Below are 18,150 nucleotides of genomic sequence, written 5' to 3' on the forward strand. Positions count from 1 at the left end.
CCAACATATATAAATCTGCTTTTGCTTATGTTGGTTCATCTAAGCTGATTTTAAGAATCTGATATATTTCTATGTTTGTCATTTAAATACAAATAGATTGAAGTAATCTTTTGTGTTGTGTATATGTTATGAAATACTTTGACCTGAAAATCCCATCTCTCTTATATTTTCAACCTCGCAAAGATCTTTGTGGTTTACTTTCTCTGCTTGTTCCTTGATTAATTCTTCTGTTGTGCAAATATGAAATTAGATTTCTTTTTGGTTATTCCTCCAGTTTTTGATTTATTTGAAATAAAAAGCATCCACTTTACTCCCTTTTCAATGGGAAGTAAGGAAAGCAAACGAAAAAGTTAACATGAAAATTGTGAAACCATTTTATCAATATGTTTTTCTATATGAGAACTTCCATTAATTTTCTTCTTATGAATTAAGAGACTGATCTTTTCTGTACTAGAAGGATCTTTTCTGCAACAACTACACCAACAGAGCTCTGCTGGATGTTGGCAGAAGGAGGACATGCTACTGATCCAGTTTGTGTTGGAGGCAATGCAGATAATTTGACAAAGCATCCTTCTCTTGGCCTTGCTGCATCTACACTCTAGTTTTTGCATGTAGACTTCAGGTGGTGTGGTTTTTAATATTCCTACTTAACATAGTTGCATCAGAAAAACTTGTCAGTGTAATCTCATATTAGCCATTGCTATAGAAGTCAGTTGTAAAAAGACTCTTCTTAGAGGATCTGCACTTAAAATCAGTGCTTATGCTTGTGGGAAGAGATGGGGAAACAGATATTTTGATTATTAAAACATGCAAACTGTTGAAAATTTTATTTCAGTAGCATTGCAGAAAAAGAAATTTATGGGCAGACCTTCAAAGATGAGAGTTCATTTAGATGTAGATCATGAGGTTCTGGTCCAAAATTTCTTGAAGTTTATAGAAAGCTTGTCTCTGCCTTCTGTCCCTTTTGAAAGATTATGCTGTTGAATGTTGAGGAGTGACAAAGCTTCCAAGCACTTTTGTCAAAAGGAGCAAGTCTTCTGAACTTAGTTGAAAAAGCTGGCCAGTACAAATCTGTTTCAAGATGATAGCAAGTCTAGTTTTCCTTTCATCTGAAGCATGACTCAAACCAAAAAATCCTTGAGATAAAATGAATAAAAAGAGAGGACTGTAATAAATAATTACTAAAGTTGGATTAGTCAGATAAGCTCATGAAGCCAAGCCATACCAAAATGAGAGCATTACAGTTAAGCAGACAATCTAGTGCATGGGTGCCATTCTGTATCGCTGTGATTGTTTAATTTCATTTGTAAAGTGCAGAGATGTGTGGTAGGTCTGAGCTAAGTCATTTTAAGCTTGTGTGTCTTTGGAGGCTCTCTTGAACAAAGGCCAGTGTTTCAGCTGTTCAAATTTGAACTGAGTTCATTTTTCACAGAGATGGAATTACAAAGACAGTATTGTATTAGCATGATTACAAGAATAAACCCACAGATAGTAAACAGTTGTAATGTGTTGCAGTTACTACACAATGGTAAGAAGTTAAGCATGCTTTGGGACACAGGGAATTCTGTTCTTTTAGCCACCATGAAAAACATGCTGGAAAATTAATTCCAAGATCTTAAAGTTACTTAATGGAGAAAGATAGAGAAGTGGACCTCAAAGTAAAGCATGTAGTGTTTAAATTTTAAAATTTGAATGGTTATTCAATGACATAGCTTTAGCCAAAGCTCTGTGAAGTATTTCTTTTAGAAGGAACAGGACCGTCTCATTCTGGTTTTTCAGAGTTCATCTTTCAGAAGTGAAGTAAGAATGCTGATGCCTTTTTGTAATTCATTCAGCTGCTTATTAAGCAGCTTTGTGAGATTGTAATGAAGCAAGGAGGAATAGTTTCTATTGTCTGAAACAACAGTACATGCTCCAGTTTAAGACCACAGCATATCATGTGTGCATGAAATTCATAGATACATACCTTGGAGTGGAGTTGTGACCTTTGAAAAACCCTCTGGAGTCAAATTTTGCTTCCGTGAAATTTCAAGAAGACAAAAATGTTTTGGGAAAAATAAGTGATTTCTTTATCATCTTAAATTCTTTCAATTTATTCTAATTTTGGCAGTGTTTTTCTGGTGCCAAATTCTACTTGGCTTGTGAATTATAATTACAACACAATCTTTGAGCCGGGTTAGTATCACTGATAGATTTAAGAAAGACATAAATGTTTTTTCCTCCTTTGTCTTTTTATCAGCAGGTGTAGTCATAAGAATGATTTGTACTTTCTTGTTGATTTTAATCTGCTCAAGCAGTAGGGCTTGCTCTTCAGTGCACAGTAGATTGACATTATTTATTTGACATTCATATGGCTGCAAAAAAAAGTTAACAGAATTATCTTGGAGACTCTGGGTAAAATTGCCTGTATTTTACTTGGTCTCAAGAACTTCCTCTTGCCATCATTTAATACAGAAGAAATATAAAATTGAAACACCATTACATTAAAGAGCTGGTTTTACCTTACTGGTAGGAGAGCTCTTGACTTTAACACTCTTAAATGATAACTCTGTAAAACATACATATTTGTCCATTTCTGGGCCCCTCAGTTTGGGAAGGACGTTGAGATGCTTGAGCACATCCAGAGGAGGGCAGCAAGGCTGGTGAGGGGCTTAGAACACGAGCCCTGTGAGGAGCAGCTGAGGGAGCTGGGGTTGTTTAGCCTGGAGAAAAGGAGACTCAGAGGTGACCTTATCACCCTCAACAACTTCTTGAAAGGAGGCTGTGGTTAGGTGGGCATCGGTCTCTTTCTCCAGGCAGCAGCTGACAGAATGAGAGGACACAGTCTCAAGCTGCACCAAGGGAAATACAGGTTGGATATTCGGAAAAAGTTTTTCATGGAGGGAGTGATTAAGTGCTGGAATGGTTTGCCCAGGGAGGTGGTGGAGTCACCATCCCTGGATATGTTTAAAAAATGTCTGGATTTGGCACTTGGTGACATGGTTTAATTGAGGTGTTAGGGCTGGGTTGGACTCGATGATTTTGAAGGTCTCTTCCAACCTGGTCATTCTGTGAATATTTGCTCTTGCTAAGCTTTTGGTTGTTCAGGTCTTCAACACTGACAAATTACGTTTTAAGAATTTCCATCCAGTTCTCTCATACTGTGCTGTATCCAACATATAGATGTTCTAGAAGAAGTCAGTTTTGTTTAATTCCATGTTGTACTAGTTCATAAGGAAAGAAAAATAGCCTCCAAAAAGCTACCAAAACTTGCTGATAAGTTTTGTGCTTTACAAAATCTGTTCAAAATTCTATAGGTTTCCTTGTTGAACCTGTGTTATTGCAAACCCAGATGTACTTTAGTTCCAAGATGAAAGGACACTGAAGGGTGTGCCATACTTGTATAAGAGGATGAGACAGAGACATTCATAGTAATTGTCCAACCAAAATACTTTAACCAATTGTAACTTTTTTCCTACTTTACTTTCTGCCTTATTAAATTCTCTGGTTCTATACCATGCTTGACCTAGCTAACTTCAGATTTGAAGAAGGGGTTGCAAGCCTTAGCAAGTACTGCATAAAGCAGCTGTACGACTAAAGAATTTTTCTTGCCTGCTTCAACTTAGAGATTCTAGAGCCAGTTGATAAAATTTTCATCACTTAGATGTAACTTCTATAGAGCTGGGTTTTTATTCTGTGAATATTGCTTGTCTTGAATTCAGATCATTTGCAGAGAATCTAAACATATGGCTCTGCCATATCAGTAGACCTTGGATTATTTCTTGAATACTTCAAACTGTAAAAGCATAGGTACGATTATGGAGTCAAGCTTAACACCTAGCATCTCTATAACATTGTACAACTTGTATTATCTTTCTTAATATTTTAGCAAGGATGCAGTTATTTTAACCATATTTCATTTGTTTGGTTAAGGAAGCTGCTAGGAAAAGGAAAATGTTTGTTAGGAAAAACATCTATTGAAAAGCTTCAGCAAGTGGTGGAAGAAGTGTAAGGTCATGCATTCATAGATGGATATTCTTAAAACTCTGGCATTTTAAAGTCTTTGGATTTATTTGCAGACATGTAGATGGAAAGTAAAAAAATTTATTTAATGACCTGGAGTGTGTTTCTGGCTTTTCAGTGTGTGGTGGCATGGATAATTTTGTTGCCATAGATGTGGAATAAATTTAAATTTGTTAAAAATTTCAAAGGGTAGATATTTACTGTTCAGTACAATTAAATATTTTTATGTGGGTAGAAGGTCTGATGCTTCAGACCTTCAGTCTCAGTTGAAGTTATGAAAATCCAGTATTATTAAGCTCAGTATTATGAGCTATATGATGTGGGTGGGCTTTAACTGCCCCAGTCTGTTCTTTATATCTAAAAATAGTAATAACATCTTTAACAGACTTATAAGGGAATATGGAATCTGTTTATAGAAAAACAAACATGTTTCACTTAGTGATTTCTCTATTGCTATGTGGATTAATGCTGATATCTTAATTGACCATTTAATGCTTTGTTCAGAAAATGTTTCCTTCCTCAATGTGAAGCACTTCAAATGTGTTTTATTACCAGCAGGATTTTTATTTTTGTATCTTCAGCCTCTTCTAGTAATTAACTATTTAAACACTATTTACAAATAAACAGTAAGTCTAAATTTGATCTGATTTTTTTTTTCAAGCCACTACCAAAAAACATGGTGTCAAGACTTTGTGAGTCCAAAAAGGTGTGTGCTGCAGCTGATATGCAACTCCAGGTGTGTATTTTGCATTCTAGTTTCTACTCTCTATTCAGCACTTACAAAACATATTTTAGTTCTTATAATTTGACCAAGCTTTTTACTTTAATGTAGAGGTGTTATCGAAGTATATGTAAATTAATTAAAATTAATTTTTATATTAATTGTTCTGTTTGTTTTTCTGAACATACTCTGTCTTGTCTGCTTAAACCTAAATGCTTATATCAGTAGGAAAATATCATGAAAATCACAGCTTTCAAAAATGTTTGGATTATCAGAATTCCCAAATGTTGGTTTAAGATTGAATTCTTGAATTAATGGAATCATTTAAGGAGAACTTGAAGAAGAGGAAGTATTGTGTACCTTGGATCATTAAAATATAGTAGGACTGAGAGGTACAGGCTACCATAGTAAAATCAAACCAGCACCTTTATTTACTAGAATGTGATTTGAGCTCCTTGTGTTCTGCAGCTCCACATGAAAGTGGCCACTTGTCACATCAAAATTGCTGTCTGAGCTGTAAGGATGTAATACTTCTCCACCACTATGTTAGGAGGAGTAACTAAATTTGTAAACCTTTATTTTCTGTGGATAGGTGTGATTGACCAGTCATTTCCATAAACAATCAATGATGCTGTTCTTCAAAGGAAGTAAAGGAAATTAGACTTATATCTAAAATAATATTTGGCCTTTTTCAGTCCTGCATCAGCAGTTCTTAGATGTGTACAGTAGCATTAGTATCCAGCCAAGTTTTTTTACAGTGAGCACTTGGCTGCATTTAGTGTGCTACAAGTTTTGGCTATGTGATTTTTGTGATTATGTTTTCTTCTTTGTTTTGCCTTAAGCCCAAAGCATACAACTTTTCCTTCTACAATTAACCTGGTGTTTAGGTGAGGTAAGTCTGCTAGTACCTTAGCAAAGGTTGGTTCTGAGATGCGGAAAGAAACAAATTTACAGGTTTTTGGTATTTCTTCCTTTGAGAAGTGGCCAAATGATCACAGCCCTGTCTGCAAACATGAGTTGGGCTGGTTAACTGAAGCTGATCTGAAAGAGAAACTTAAATATTTGCAGTTTTCTCTGGGTAGTTACATAGAAGGCTTTAATCAGAAGTCTGGAGTGTGGACCTGTAAGTTGCATACATGACATTTACACTTGTCAAAGCCAGAATGAGCACTGTTTTCAGTGTATACATGTATTTTTCATTGGTTAAAGTTAATGCACTTCTGAATTGTGCTTTCAGTGCAGTGCTGACTGTCAGCAGCCAGTGTTGGCTGGGCTGTGGCTATACCTAGGTGACATGAAAATATAACTGCACCCTGTCTGCAGGTCTGATTTTTGAAATGCATACTGCTGGCTTTGAAAGGCTCTCACAGAGATGTCTGATAATCCAGAATGTGGGCAAGAATATAAAAAGGAGGTTTTTATTGAAAAAAAAATAATTCTGAATTGAAAGAAAATTTATACTATGAATGCTTAATCATGGACCTTTATTCGTGAGAGTACAATACATGTACAGATTAGTAACCACTGAAGTGTTGATCAAGGCCTTTCACATGCACCCCTTCTTTTCTGGTGTCTCTGTCCGTAACAGCTATGTATCAATCTAACAGATTTCTTTTCAGCTTTTTGTATGTATTTGCTGTGATCTTGTCAAGGTTTGAGACCAAGTTGGCATCGTGGAAACTAAATGAGCTTGGATATCAAGCAATATAAGTCACAGATATATTCATAAGTGACATGTCTTCCCTGTTTTGTGTTGCTGGAGAGAGTATTCCAAAAGGAAAAGTCATTTCATCAGTTGCTTGTGCTCGGCCTGTGCAGTGCCCCTGCTGCTGTTGGCCCTCAGCTTCTCCTGGGGTCTCTTTAGAGTCTGTCTTGGAGTCACTCCACACCCTGTGGCTGAAGAACACCCACTTCTGGTGGGCTCAAGTTCCCTTGGGTGCCTGATGATTGACTGGTGCTGGCAGTGATTTAGCAGGCTGCTTGCCCTCAAATTTTTCTTATGTAAATTACGTTCATCTAGTTTCAACCAATGACCACAATTCCATACTGAATAATATTATTAATTTCCTACTTTCCAGCACTATGTTTCTGGAGATGCAAAGTGTAAAACCTGCAGAAGTGTGCACTCATTTCAAAGAGACAGATTGGCAGGGCTGTTCTGTTGAGTAATTCAGAAAAAAATGTCCCAGAGAAGTTGATTGCATGGCAAATATAAAGCTAATATATTCCATTTTAAGAGTGCATATTGTTAGTCGTGCAGATTAAAGAGCAGAGTAATTAATAGAAGCAAAATATATTTTAATTTGCGGATGTCAAAGTATGTAGGTTCTGCTAGCTATATGCCTGAAAATACTGTGAATGATGATTCTAATACCATTCCTTCAGACTTTGCAACAACTATATTCTGTTTTGATGGCTAGATGCTATGTTAGCTATATTTGACCTTTAAAAGAATTAAAAATGCTGACAAATATTCCAGCAGTGTGGAAAACACCTGGAGGTTCTTCTGTGGTCTATTCAGAAAATAAGTCTATTGGCATGTGAAAGTAAGAAGTATTGCTGCTTTTTCATAACTATAATACCTCTGAATTTTCTTTTAGGTCGTGTAATCAGTTGCTCAGAAGGAAAGATAGGGGAGTCCATACATCTTTTCCTAAGGCTTTTGCCAGGCAAATTGAATCCCAGAGTATTTCAGTCAGTAGTAACTTCACTAGAAAATACCTAAGTGTGTGCATATTAATGCTATTAAGCAGACAAGGAACTAGAAAGAACTGGAATCAAGTGAAACTAATAAATACCAATGTAAGTGTGAAGTAGAGAGACAGTATGAAAATAAGTAACTCTTTGCTGGCATTATTATATTTTTAAGTCTCTTGAGAAATGTGTTTTACTGAAATTAGAAATCATTTTCCATCTACTACTTGATATTAAGTGTTAGCTTGCTTTTAAGATGTATCACCTAAAATCCTGTGGTCCTGAGATGTGTTTCCTTTTCCCATTTCAAAGGTCTGTGTAAACAGAACTGTGGTTTGTAGATGGAAATGCTTATGGGTATAAAGTTCATCCAAGTTTATTTTCAGGGATGATTTTTTTAACCAAACTGTCCAGGTGGCCTGGCTCATAGCTTTCTTCCCACACTGTACATGTGCCAGGATCAAGGGAGAGCTTATAGCTGACTTCAGTGACTCATTTCCCTGTCACCACATTGTTCTTTAGGCAGAATATTTCTGGCCTTCAGTTGACATTTACCCACTTCCTAGCTGTGAGTTGAGATTTTGCTCCTTGACCACAAACTACTTCACTCCAAATTTCACTTTAGAGAGGGTCCCCTACAGTGCAGATGCAGTTCCCCCATCTTGTGAGGAGCACTGAAGAGCAACTGCAGACTGCTCCAAAGAAAGATGGGCAATAGAAAAAAGAGGATCAAGGCTCTGCTGAGGCTTGACACTAAAGTCTGTTGTCAGTTGTTGAAGTTCCTCATGTTTGATTTGGGTTTTGTAGAGAGGAGAGGGGAAGTTAGTGTGAAATGACTACTGCAGTTAAAAAGGTCTAAGGTGACAGGAGAAAGTGAGCTTTTTAGGACTATTACATCAGATGATTTCCAGGTCTATTCATGGTACTTACTGTGGGTTATACTCTCAGTCACCCTTACTACCATAAACCTGTAGCTTTTGTTAAACTGTGTAAAAAAAATGAATGGGATTCTAATGACTAGGGATGCAAAGCCATTGTAAAGCCTTTCTATTCTTAGATAAATAAAAGTGAAAAAAGTATTGTAGTTTTTGCCGTGAAGTGTAGGTTTCTTTTCATATGTTTAGTCTGAACAGGTGCTTGCTGCCTACTCTGTGTATGTAGATGGACAAAGTTGAATGCTTACATGTCTTGTTCAGTGTTGCTACCTGGGACACAAAACTTGCAATGTCATTAATGGGTGATTGTGCAAGTTGGGTTTTACTGACCTCTCTTCTCCTCATTAGCCATGTAGGAAGTATGCAGGAAATCTAGGAGTAGCTCCTGCAAGTCACAGTTTATTCACTCCCTCTGGTTATAACCCTTAGTTTTTCTTGGAAAAAAATCAATGTGCACATTTGTTATTTGTCAATAGAGACTGTCAAAGGGTTTATCAGAAATCTGCATGTTAGAAGGCAGCTTATTCAAACAGAAGGAATATACTCCTTTAGAAACAGTCACAATTTTGGTGAAACTACATGTTGTATCCAGAACAAATAAAAATATTCTGAATTCTGGTAAATTATTGAAGTTTGTAATCTAAAATTTTATAATAAGGAATCTTTTCAGAGGTTTAGGGGGTTGTGTTTATATAGATAACATAAAACATCCAAACAACTTTTTCTCCATAAAATTTTGTGTTTATAGTTCCTGGAACAGTGTGTTTATGTCATTTGGGATGATATTGCACCGTGGGAGTGTGACTGGGCCTGAATCTCTAACCAAATGATTTGCTTCATTCCTTGCAAAAATGGAGGCTCCTTACTGTCAACTTTCCTATGAAATGTGCTTATGACCTCTTCCCTTAAACATCTGGGTCCATCAAATTTCTCAAAAATATCTTGTGTTGCACAGCAGTGGGTGTCCTCTGTTTTCCTTGCTCTTCCACAAAATAGGAAATCTTCATGCTAAAAAAAAGGAGGCTGAAATAATTTCTTCCATCCATGCCTGTTTCATGTTTTTTGTTACAGTGCCAGAGACTCAGCTTTGCAGTCTTTGCTTGGAAAGTCTTTTTAATGGTCCTACTTTCCCACTCTCCAAACACCTCAGTCATGTACCTGCATTCTGCTGTAGCTCACATGCATAAAAATTGCTTATGGAGCAGCTCTTACTTCTGGCATAGTACCCTCCTGATGCAGTTTGCTTTGAGCTAAGCTTACACTTTATCAATTTATTGCTCTGAAGGTGAGAGCTAAAATAAAGACCTGCCTTAGTACTACACTGTTGCAGGGGTGTAGCAGAAACTCAGTAGCATCAGCAGCTCTGTGTAGTGGGCATGGTGCTTTTAGGTCAAAGGTTGGACTTGGTAATCTTGGAGGTCTTCTCCAACCTCATTGATTCTATAATATTATTAATATAATTTTTATGTTCACTGAGCCACAACATGCCCCTGTAGGGTTGGAGTATTCTCATGGCTGCATGTACATGTCTTGAAATAGCTTACTTTGCAGTGTCCACTTAAATAAATTTAAAATAACATAAAAATAGTGATTTTTTAAAATTAAATCTATTTAAAAACACTTTTCTTGAAAAGGGTAACTGCTGGAGGGCTTTAGGCACAGCTCTTACTTTATTTAAAAAATGCAGACAATTTAGTACTCTCAGTCTGCTAAGTGACCTAAATAATGGATTCATAAAAGGTCATAGTGGTTGTTGGTGTACTCCAAAAACCTGTTTCTCTCCTTGTATAACATCAGTATGTTATACTAATGATAGAAGATTTCCAAACCATATATATTTAAACTATTCCCTCTCCCTAGTCCATCTCTCATGTTCTTTTCTTTGTGTCTTTTTTGGTTTTCATATGCCAATAAAATGTACCAAAGTCAAATGTATTTTTTCTCTTCAGGTATTTTATGCTGTCTTGGACCAAATCTACCATGGTAAACACCCTCTAAAAAAGTCAACCACAGAAATTTTAAAGGAAACACAGGAGAAAGTTTATGGATTGCCATATGTACATAATACAGTGAGTAGCAACAGAATAAATGTATAAGCTGCACCTTTTCTTTGATAGCATATTAATACCCCTCCCTCTTCCTGACTCTTGCCCTGCACACTTACATGCTTCTTGCTGTATTTTTGTTATACTGGAAGAGTTTTCTTTCACTCACTTTTTCCAGAGAGTAATGTGTTGGAAATTTTCAGCCCAAAATCAAAATGTAATGAATGTACTTGTTTTGGTATAGGTATAGTCTCATAATGATGAACTTCATTACCTTGCTTTTATTTCTTAATAAAGAAGGCACTGGAAACAATATATTGAAAAGAGGATTTATTCTAACTTCTCAAAGGCTGCTTATAAAAGGCAGCAAAACTGTGCTGCACATTGATGTTTGTATGCTGTCAGCATGAGAAAAGTGTGAGGCAGGAAACGGAAGTGTGTGTTTTTCTCACAGTTTCTCATACTCTGTGTTCCTATGACCTTTGTCATGTCATTTATCCTTTCATGTGTTATCTGAAAGTGTAAAAGCCTAGAGTTCTACTGAGCTATGTAATTTTGATCTTCATCATGACGTGTTTGTTCTGTACTTCATGTGAGAGCCAAAGGTGCAGTTTGCATAGACAACAGTCATAGGATTTCCTGGTCTGTGTGAAGCTGAATTCCTGCCTGGAGCTTGGCCCCCCAGTCACTGTTTGTCACTGTGGTCAGAATACCCAAATCCTTTTTCTGCTTCTCAGAAAATGTACTTTTCTCCTTAGTAAATTGTGTCTTTCCTTCTCTGAGAACAGTGTTGGGAGATCCATTTCCTTGTCAAAATTGTGCTGCCACTGCTCACACCTCCAAAAGACTGTAACATCTTGTAGTGACACTGTGATCATCCTGAAGTGGGACAGCAAGTTTTGGCATGGAACTGAATCCCAGCTGTGAACTTATGAATAGACAGAAAGTTTATGCTTATATTTATTGAATGTAAAATTACTGTCAAGAACTGTAAGACAGTTTAAATTTCAGTAAAACTTAGTGAAAAATTGCGTTAGAATAACATTAGTACTATGTAGAGCAATCAATGTCTGTAGTTTGTTTTGCTGTCCTTTCTTCCAAATTTGAGACAGGTTTGCAGTTTAATTTGTGGTCCAGATGAAAAATAAAAAAAATGCCTTGAAAGTGAAGGTTGGGGTTTTTAAGTGAAGAGAATGTATTTCTTCCTTTCATTTGATTTCAGAACTAGACATTGAAATACAGAAGTAGGGAGCAGTTTTTATTTTCATCTGTTATTTGGCTAGGTACTTACAGAGTTGGCAGAGAAAACGAAGTGTTTTGATTATTTGAATTTTATCTGTTCTCTATACATTTAGATTCGGTTTTGTATTGCTAAGTCAGGCTTCTATATCTTAAGTTAGTGGTGTTGGATAAAGTAATTCTTCCTTAGTGAAGATTGTCACTGCATTAATGTGATTTTTCTGTAGCAGCATTGTCTGTCAGGGCTGCAATTATTATTATTATTATTATCATTATCCATTCTTATCTCTTCCTGATGAATCCTAATTCTCTTTTACTGCTCTTGACAGGCAAGTAAACTCAGTAAATATCCTCTGAATGTACTCAGTTGGCCTTCAGTCTTACTGTCTGAAGTAGAGCCACAGCATGTGTCTTCAGCAGATGAATTTCTGTCATTCTCAGGCACAGCTCAGATAATAGGACAATTTGCATGTATTTTTTTGTTACAGTGCTTTCAAACTGAGGCATATAAACTACACCTGGTAATAAACATTATAAATAAATTCTGCTGCGCCTATGTGATGTACCTATTTGAGGGAAACCTAAGCATCATGTGTTACATGCCAACTGTAGGAGCGATAATGCAAAAAAAGTCCTGTTGAGCGATAGTGGAAAATAAATCCTGTTGAGGTCTATATTTGCCATTCAAACAGATTTTGCAGGCACTGGGGCAGCAGGCATTGCACACATCAGTGTTTGCATTGTCTGCGTTGATGCAGACGGGTGCGGGAGCTGGTGCCCACATGCAAGGCAGGAAGGAAGTCAGATGGAAGCACAGAGAAACAGCACCCCACTAGACTTTGTTTGTCTGAATAATGCAAATCTCAATTTCTGGCTGGCCATTGCTTATCTGTTCAAAAGTATACAGAATTTACTGCTGGCTCTGGAGGATGAAATTCCACTGGGATTTCATTGCTCTGTTACTGAATCCAGAAGGTGATGACTCCAGGCAGGGGGCAAGGAAATGTATCTGCCTGTTTTTGTAGTGTCTGGCAAGTTTTGTTGCCAGAGGAGATTAGTGTTACTGAGTTTGGAAAATGAAGAGCAGTTTTGCACAGGCTGGACTCTTGAGTCCTTGGGATACCTTTGAAAAGCAGTCTTCCTTTTGGTTCTTCTGAAAAACATGATAAAATAAAAATGGTCATGCTTTTTCCAGCCATTTCTTCCCGAATGTACATTGTGTCGAAATCTGTGCGCTGTGGGGAATTCAGTACTCTGCTTTTGCCCCAGACTTTTCTTCAAATCATAGCTTATTTCTTATCTCTTGTGAAGTCAGTTTTCATTTATTATGGCCTGCCTTGCAGTTGATGATACTGTCTGCTTTTAGAGTGTCTCCTCTGGTCTCTTCTACCTTTGTCCCCAGGATGCCCAGAGAGGCTTTTGAACATGTATCAGGTGACCCTTTGATCAATCTGAGACATGATCAAAGTTTCTCCCTATAATCTGTTGCTTAGTCCCCTCATGTCCCCCAGGATCAGACTTGAAAACTACTTTCCTTTGAGACAGTCATCAAAACGTAATGGTGTGCCATTGCTAGTCCCCTGCCAAACATAATAATTCCTATCTCCTGCTGGGGGTTTGGTTCAATATTGTAACAGAAAATGACACATAGGATAAACAGACTCCTCAATGATAGTGGAGTTTGCAGCCTCCTGCAGTTACAGCAAAGAGCTCTCAATAATGAAGTGGTTCTACAATAAGCACCAGCTGCCCAGCTCATCATACCTGTATTTTCTCTGTAAGTAGTTTTAGTTATTGATTCTTATCTTCAGAAAATTATTATGGACTTACCTATTAATTGTCTGTGCACTGTAGTAACCTTTTCTAATATGGAATTTTGGGAGATGCTGGTTTGATGGTGACTGTGGGAAAAAATGGTTTTGAAGAGTTAGACATAGTGAATCTGGGTTCTTTTTTAGATCATTGCCTAATAGTCTCTTCTTCATTTTTTAAAATTATGTGATTTTCCAGTTGGCTTTTCTTTCAGAAACAGCTGCATTTCTTGTACAGTGCTTGAGTAGAAAGTGTGATGATGGAATTAACATATCATTATAATTATATTTGATAAGAGGCAACATGTTGGTATGTAGGGTGCCTTTGATATTTTTTGGAACACTGAATAATTTGCTGTGTACCTTTTTGTTTTAGCATATTAAAAATGTATATTAGTTCAGAAGGACCACCTTTACTGGTCTCATTAAATGTGCATCAGGTTACAGGTTTAATTATGTTAATATAGTTTTGTCCAGAGTGCAAGTTTCTTTGGCAGCATGGCCTGTTGTTGCTAGCATTTGGAAAGACCAAAACACCTGTGAGACCAAAAATGTTAGCCAGCCAAGTTTGCCAACAGAAGACAAGGCAAGTATTGTGAGAGATACCCTAGAGCAAAGATGTGTATGAAAATGGTGTATCACCAATGTGGTTGTTAGTCTGTCTTCTTCCTGCAGCTGGGAGGACTCTGCCCAGACAGGGATCCTGACCTTGGAAGGCTCCACCTAGGTCCTTGTCTTAACTTGCTATGGTTATGTCTGTCATGTTCCTGACAAAGGAAATCAATGGATGAGATGCAACCTAACATTTGGAGTGCTTGCTCAGGGAGGCTGTCAGGCACTATGGGAAGATGTGGCTTGCCATGGGTGCTGAAAACACAAGTTTTCCATTAACAGGGAACATGCAGAGGCACGGGTATTTGGTTGGCTGAGGAGAAGTTGATGTCAATAGGCAGAACTGGCTTCTCTACAGACAGAAAATAGTTTTTGCATCACGCATGGTTGCCATGAGCCAAAGCCGCCTGTTTTGTTGTTATTGAAGAGAACCTGTCTGCAAGAGAGTGTAGTTTAAACAGGCTTAGTCCTCAGCTTACTGAGGGCTGGCTGGCAGTTTGGGTGAAGTATCTTGCTGTAGAATCTACCATCTATGTCCTTGTGGTATCTGTTGTCTTAGGATTTCTTGTTACGTTTTTGGAGTGACTACTAATGTGCAGTTATATATAACTGTTTCTGTATAAAATTTCATGTGAATATCAGTAATGCATATAAAAAGAATAAATAGTCAGACTGAGCAAGTAATGAGGCAGCTGGCTTAAAGTAAATAAGTGATAACCTTTAACCTCTGATGGTAAAAGTGGTTTTGAATTCTGAAAACTTAACTCAAGTGTGAACATAAATCTTAAAATTATTGGTAAGGAAGGCTAAGTAGTGGCTGCCTATTAAATTTTAAACTGTAATTTCACTTCATATTTATTCTGTCTAAAACCTTCTAAAATTTATTTTAGATTTATAGGCTAAACTATGATGTAACCTTAGAATCTAAGCAAAACTGAAAGCAAATTAAAAGAAATGTAAAAAAAACAGTTAAAAGGTAGAATGGATGCTATTGCTTATAAAAAAAACCAGTTCTGGGTGGCAGATGAGGGAATAAAGTTTATGGTGCTAATCAATAAAGTGCTAAAAAGAACTCAGTGGGAGAAAAAGCCTGTATATCTACCTGACAAAGAGAGGTTATTAGAAAAGTAAAAGCCATATAAAAGTGTGAAAACCAGAATACAGGGGAAGTTCTAACGAGCCAGAAGAAAAACTGCGGAAGTTTCAAGAAGCGTAGAAACCAAACCCAGCAATAATGATTAAAAGCAATGCATCAGAAAGAAGAAAGCTGACAGATATTTGCTGGAACTGGAACGTAGCTAAGTATGGTGATTCAAAAGACATTATGTAGTTATCCAAGAGACTGAACCAAGGATACAAACCATCCTGATGCAAAAAATATTTGCAGTAAAGGACCAAGCCTTTTAAAACTTTATTAAGATAATAAAAAGTAGAAATCTTTATATGACTAGAGATAATTACTAAAAGAATGCAAGTATTCAGAACAAAAAAGGCTAGAAATGCTGAGTTGTAGATTGCAAGTAGAGAAGGTAATAGAATTCCATAATTACTCAAGAAGCAAGAGGAGAGTGGGAGAAAGAACAACAATAAACGTCAGAGAAAGTGATATTCTATTCTGCCTCAGCATTTTTTGAACAATAGGTGAATTTTGATTAGGTAAGTAATACATGCAATTTTTGAGATGGATTGAAACAGTACCGAGATTGTGGAATAGAACAGAGAGAATGACTAGGTTAGATGTAGTCAGATTGTCAGTATATTTAAGCTTGTCAAAACAGTGACTTGGAGGAATTATCACTCATAAGCTCATGAAGAAGTAGCAATGTTATGGTAACTCTTCTTATGAAGGGAGAAGAACTTGGGAACTATAGACTAATTGTTCAGTTTTTGTCACTCAAAAAGTAGTAGAAGCAATTATTAAGCAGCTCATAAGTACCTTGAGAACAATCAAGGGAGCAAAATAACCTCAGTTTTGTTAAGAACTACCTAAGGTGGAAAAAAAATCCACTTTCTTCCTAAGACATTGATTGATCTTGGAAACATGATGTAAGCAATTGATAGCATAACTCTATGCTTAGCAAGCTTTCTGACACTTGCAAATCATAATTGTACAAGCAAACTGTAGGTTTGTGGCTGAGTCAACACACAGAAAACATGCTGACAAAGCAGCTGAAAGCTTAGTTTCAGACAGGGACTTATTAAGTGGACATCCCCAGGAATCTGTCCAGCTTGGTAACATGGACTATGAGGAAAGTTAAGGAAATTCAGTATTTTGGTAGCAAAGAGAAATTCATATGAGCACATATGAATGGTATTGAAAACCTTTATGAAAAAATTACTTGGAATTGAGGGTGTGATTATTTGTTTCTTATTAATGAGAAAATAGGAGGAGGGGAAAAATATATAATTTGTAGCAAATCTGACTATGGATAATATCTAGTCTTTTAAAGTATTGTTAATTTTTTTCCTCATTTGTTGAAGAGGAAAGCAGACACCCAGTGTGTCTTGCATCTCTCTTACAGGCAGTTTTAAAGAAACTACTGTTGTAGATCACAGAGACATAAGTTTCATAGTAAAGCCAGAGAACCTTCATAGAGGTTGGCTTTTCCACTTTTTCTCCCTCTGCAGTTATTTGAGAAGTAATGATGTTGCTCATATTGCACTTTCTTGAGTTTTGAAGAGAGATGAAGTCATATGTTATTACACAACCCCTTGAAGTTTGTGTAACCCCTTCAAGGTAATTTTTTACCTTGCCATGTTGGAAACTAAAGTTGTTTATATGGAGTGCAAGTCCCTGGATTAGTTTTCATATGAACCTTCATAAAAGTATACTGTAAAATCAAGCTGAAGAGTCTGGGTCTAAGGAAAAGATTAATAAAGGAATGCACAGTGAACTCTGGGGAAGTGATAGTTCTATAAATAATTAATAACTAAAAGCTATTTCAAGAAGATTGGTGCCCTGCTGAGGTCAGTATTAAGCAGATGCTGGGACTTTCAAAAGCTCTTAAAGTCACCTTTCAACATTTGTTTAGGTTTCTGTCTTTGTGGAGTTGAGTTAATTTTATGATAAAGAAAATGCTGATAACAAATACTGTGAAGATTTGTTTTCCAGTGGTTATATGACACTATTCACTGGGCAACTATCTACAGCAGTAGAGTGTTTACAGATATCATAAGATATGAAGCACTTTTGAGGAAATTCTTTTTCCAAGTGTTAGTCCCATGAAACTCAAACATACTTTAGTGATAGTATTTACCATATTTACTGTGTGGTAAACCATTTTAAGGAACAGTGCAAGAAGTAGTTGCATATGTGTCCTGTTAACCTTTTGAATATATTTAGAGATACTGTACATATATATGAAAACACAGATAGCTTCATCTACTTTGATATAGTTCTGTTTTCATGGCTCACATGTTCTTTTTCCCCCCCAAGACTACACTAATGGAACTATATTTGATAGTGATAGATACAACTGAATACATCATTGCCATAAACATAGCCTAGAGAGTCTGAAATGAAATTCTTTTCAGGTGCAGTGAGAGACTGTCCTTTCTATGAAAAGTCAAAACAGAAAGGAACAAGATAGAGGAACTATTAACACCCTTACTTCACAGATGCAAGGTGGGGTGACTAATTTCTTTAAATTCACATTGCACTTATGGCAGATTAAGGATTAGAGTCATGATCCCTTAAATCTGTTCCTAGAATGACTCTACCAGAAGATAGTAAATAGTGCTGTAAACAGAGAGTGATTTTATCTTCCAGTGTTGGTTCAGATACTTGATCAATTTGTACTTGCAAATATATTTTGCAGTTGCTGTGTTGCTTAAGGTATTTCTTGAATTTTGTAAGGGCTTATCTTAAGCAGCGTTCATGATGTTTGTTTTAAAATAATAGGTCAATACTTAAAATCAGGTGTAATTGGAAAAGTAGTATAAAAAATCTGGGCTTCAGTGCAAGTCTGTACCTGATTCTACTTATCTCAGGCTTATGAATTTAAAGCTTAGGCAATAATAGAAATTACTAATTGTAATTGGAGAGGAGGTATTGCATATGTATGTATGTCTGTGTAGAATTCCATGATATG

The 18,150-nt window shown here is 36.6% G+C and overlaps 1 protein-coding gene across 1 annotated transcript in view; it reads left to right on the forward strand.

Moving 5' to 3' along the window:
* The window catches only part of MIPEP (mitochondrial intermediate peptidase), a 66,801-nt gene that overhangs the window by 34,662 nt on the left and 13,989 nt on the right, over nt 1-18,150 (forward strand). The window contains exons 15-16 of the mRNA XM_005516267.3: nt 4,664-4,738; nt 10,302-10,421. Coding sequence (XP_005516324.2) covers nt 4,664-4,738; nt 10,302-10,421 — 195 coding nt within the window. The remainder of the gene's footprint in view (nt 1-4,663; nt 4,739-10,301; nt 10,422-18,150) is intronic.

The sequence above is a fragment of the Pseudopodoces humilis genome, chromosome 2 (genome assembly GCF_049639895.1).
Source record: "Pseudopodoces humilis isolate 2021_Gansu_Grassland_sample_001 chromosome 2, ASM4963989v1, whole genome shotgun sequence".
Taxonomy (NCBI): domain Eukaryota; kingdom Metazoa; phylum Chordata; class Aves; order Passeriformes; family Paridae; genus Pseudopodoces; species Pseudopodoces humilis.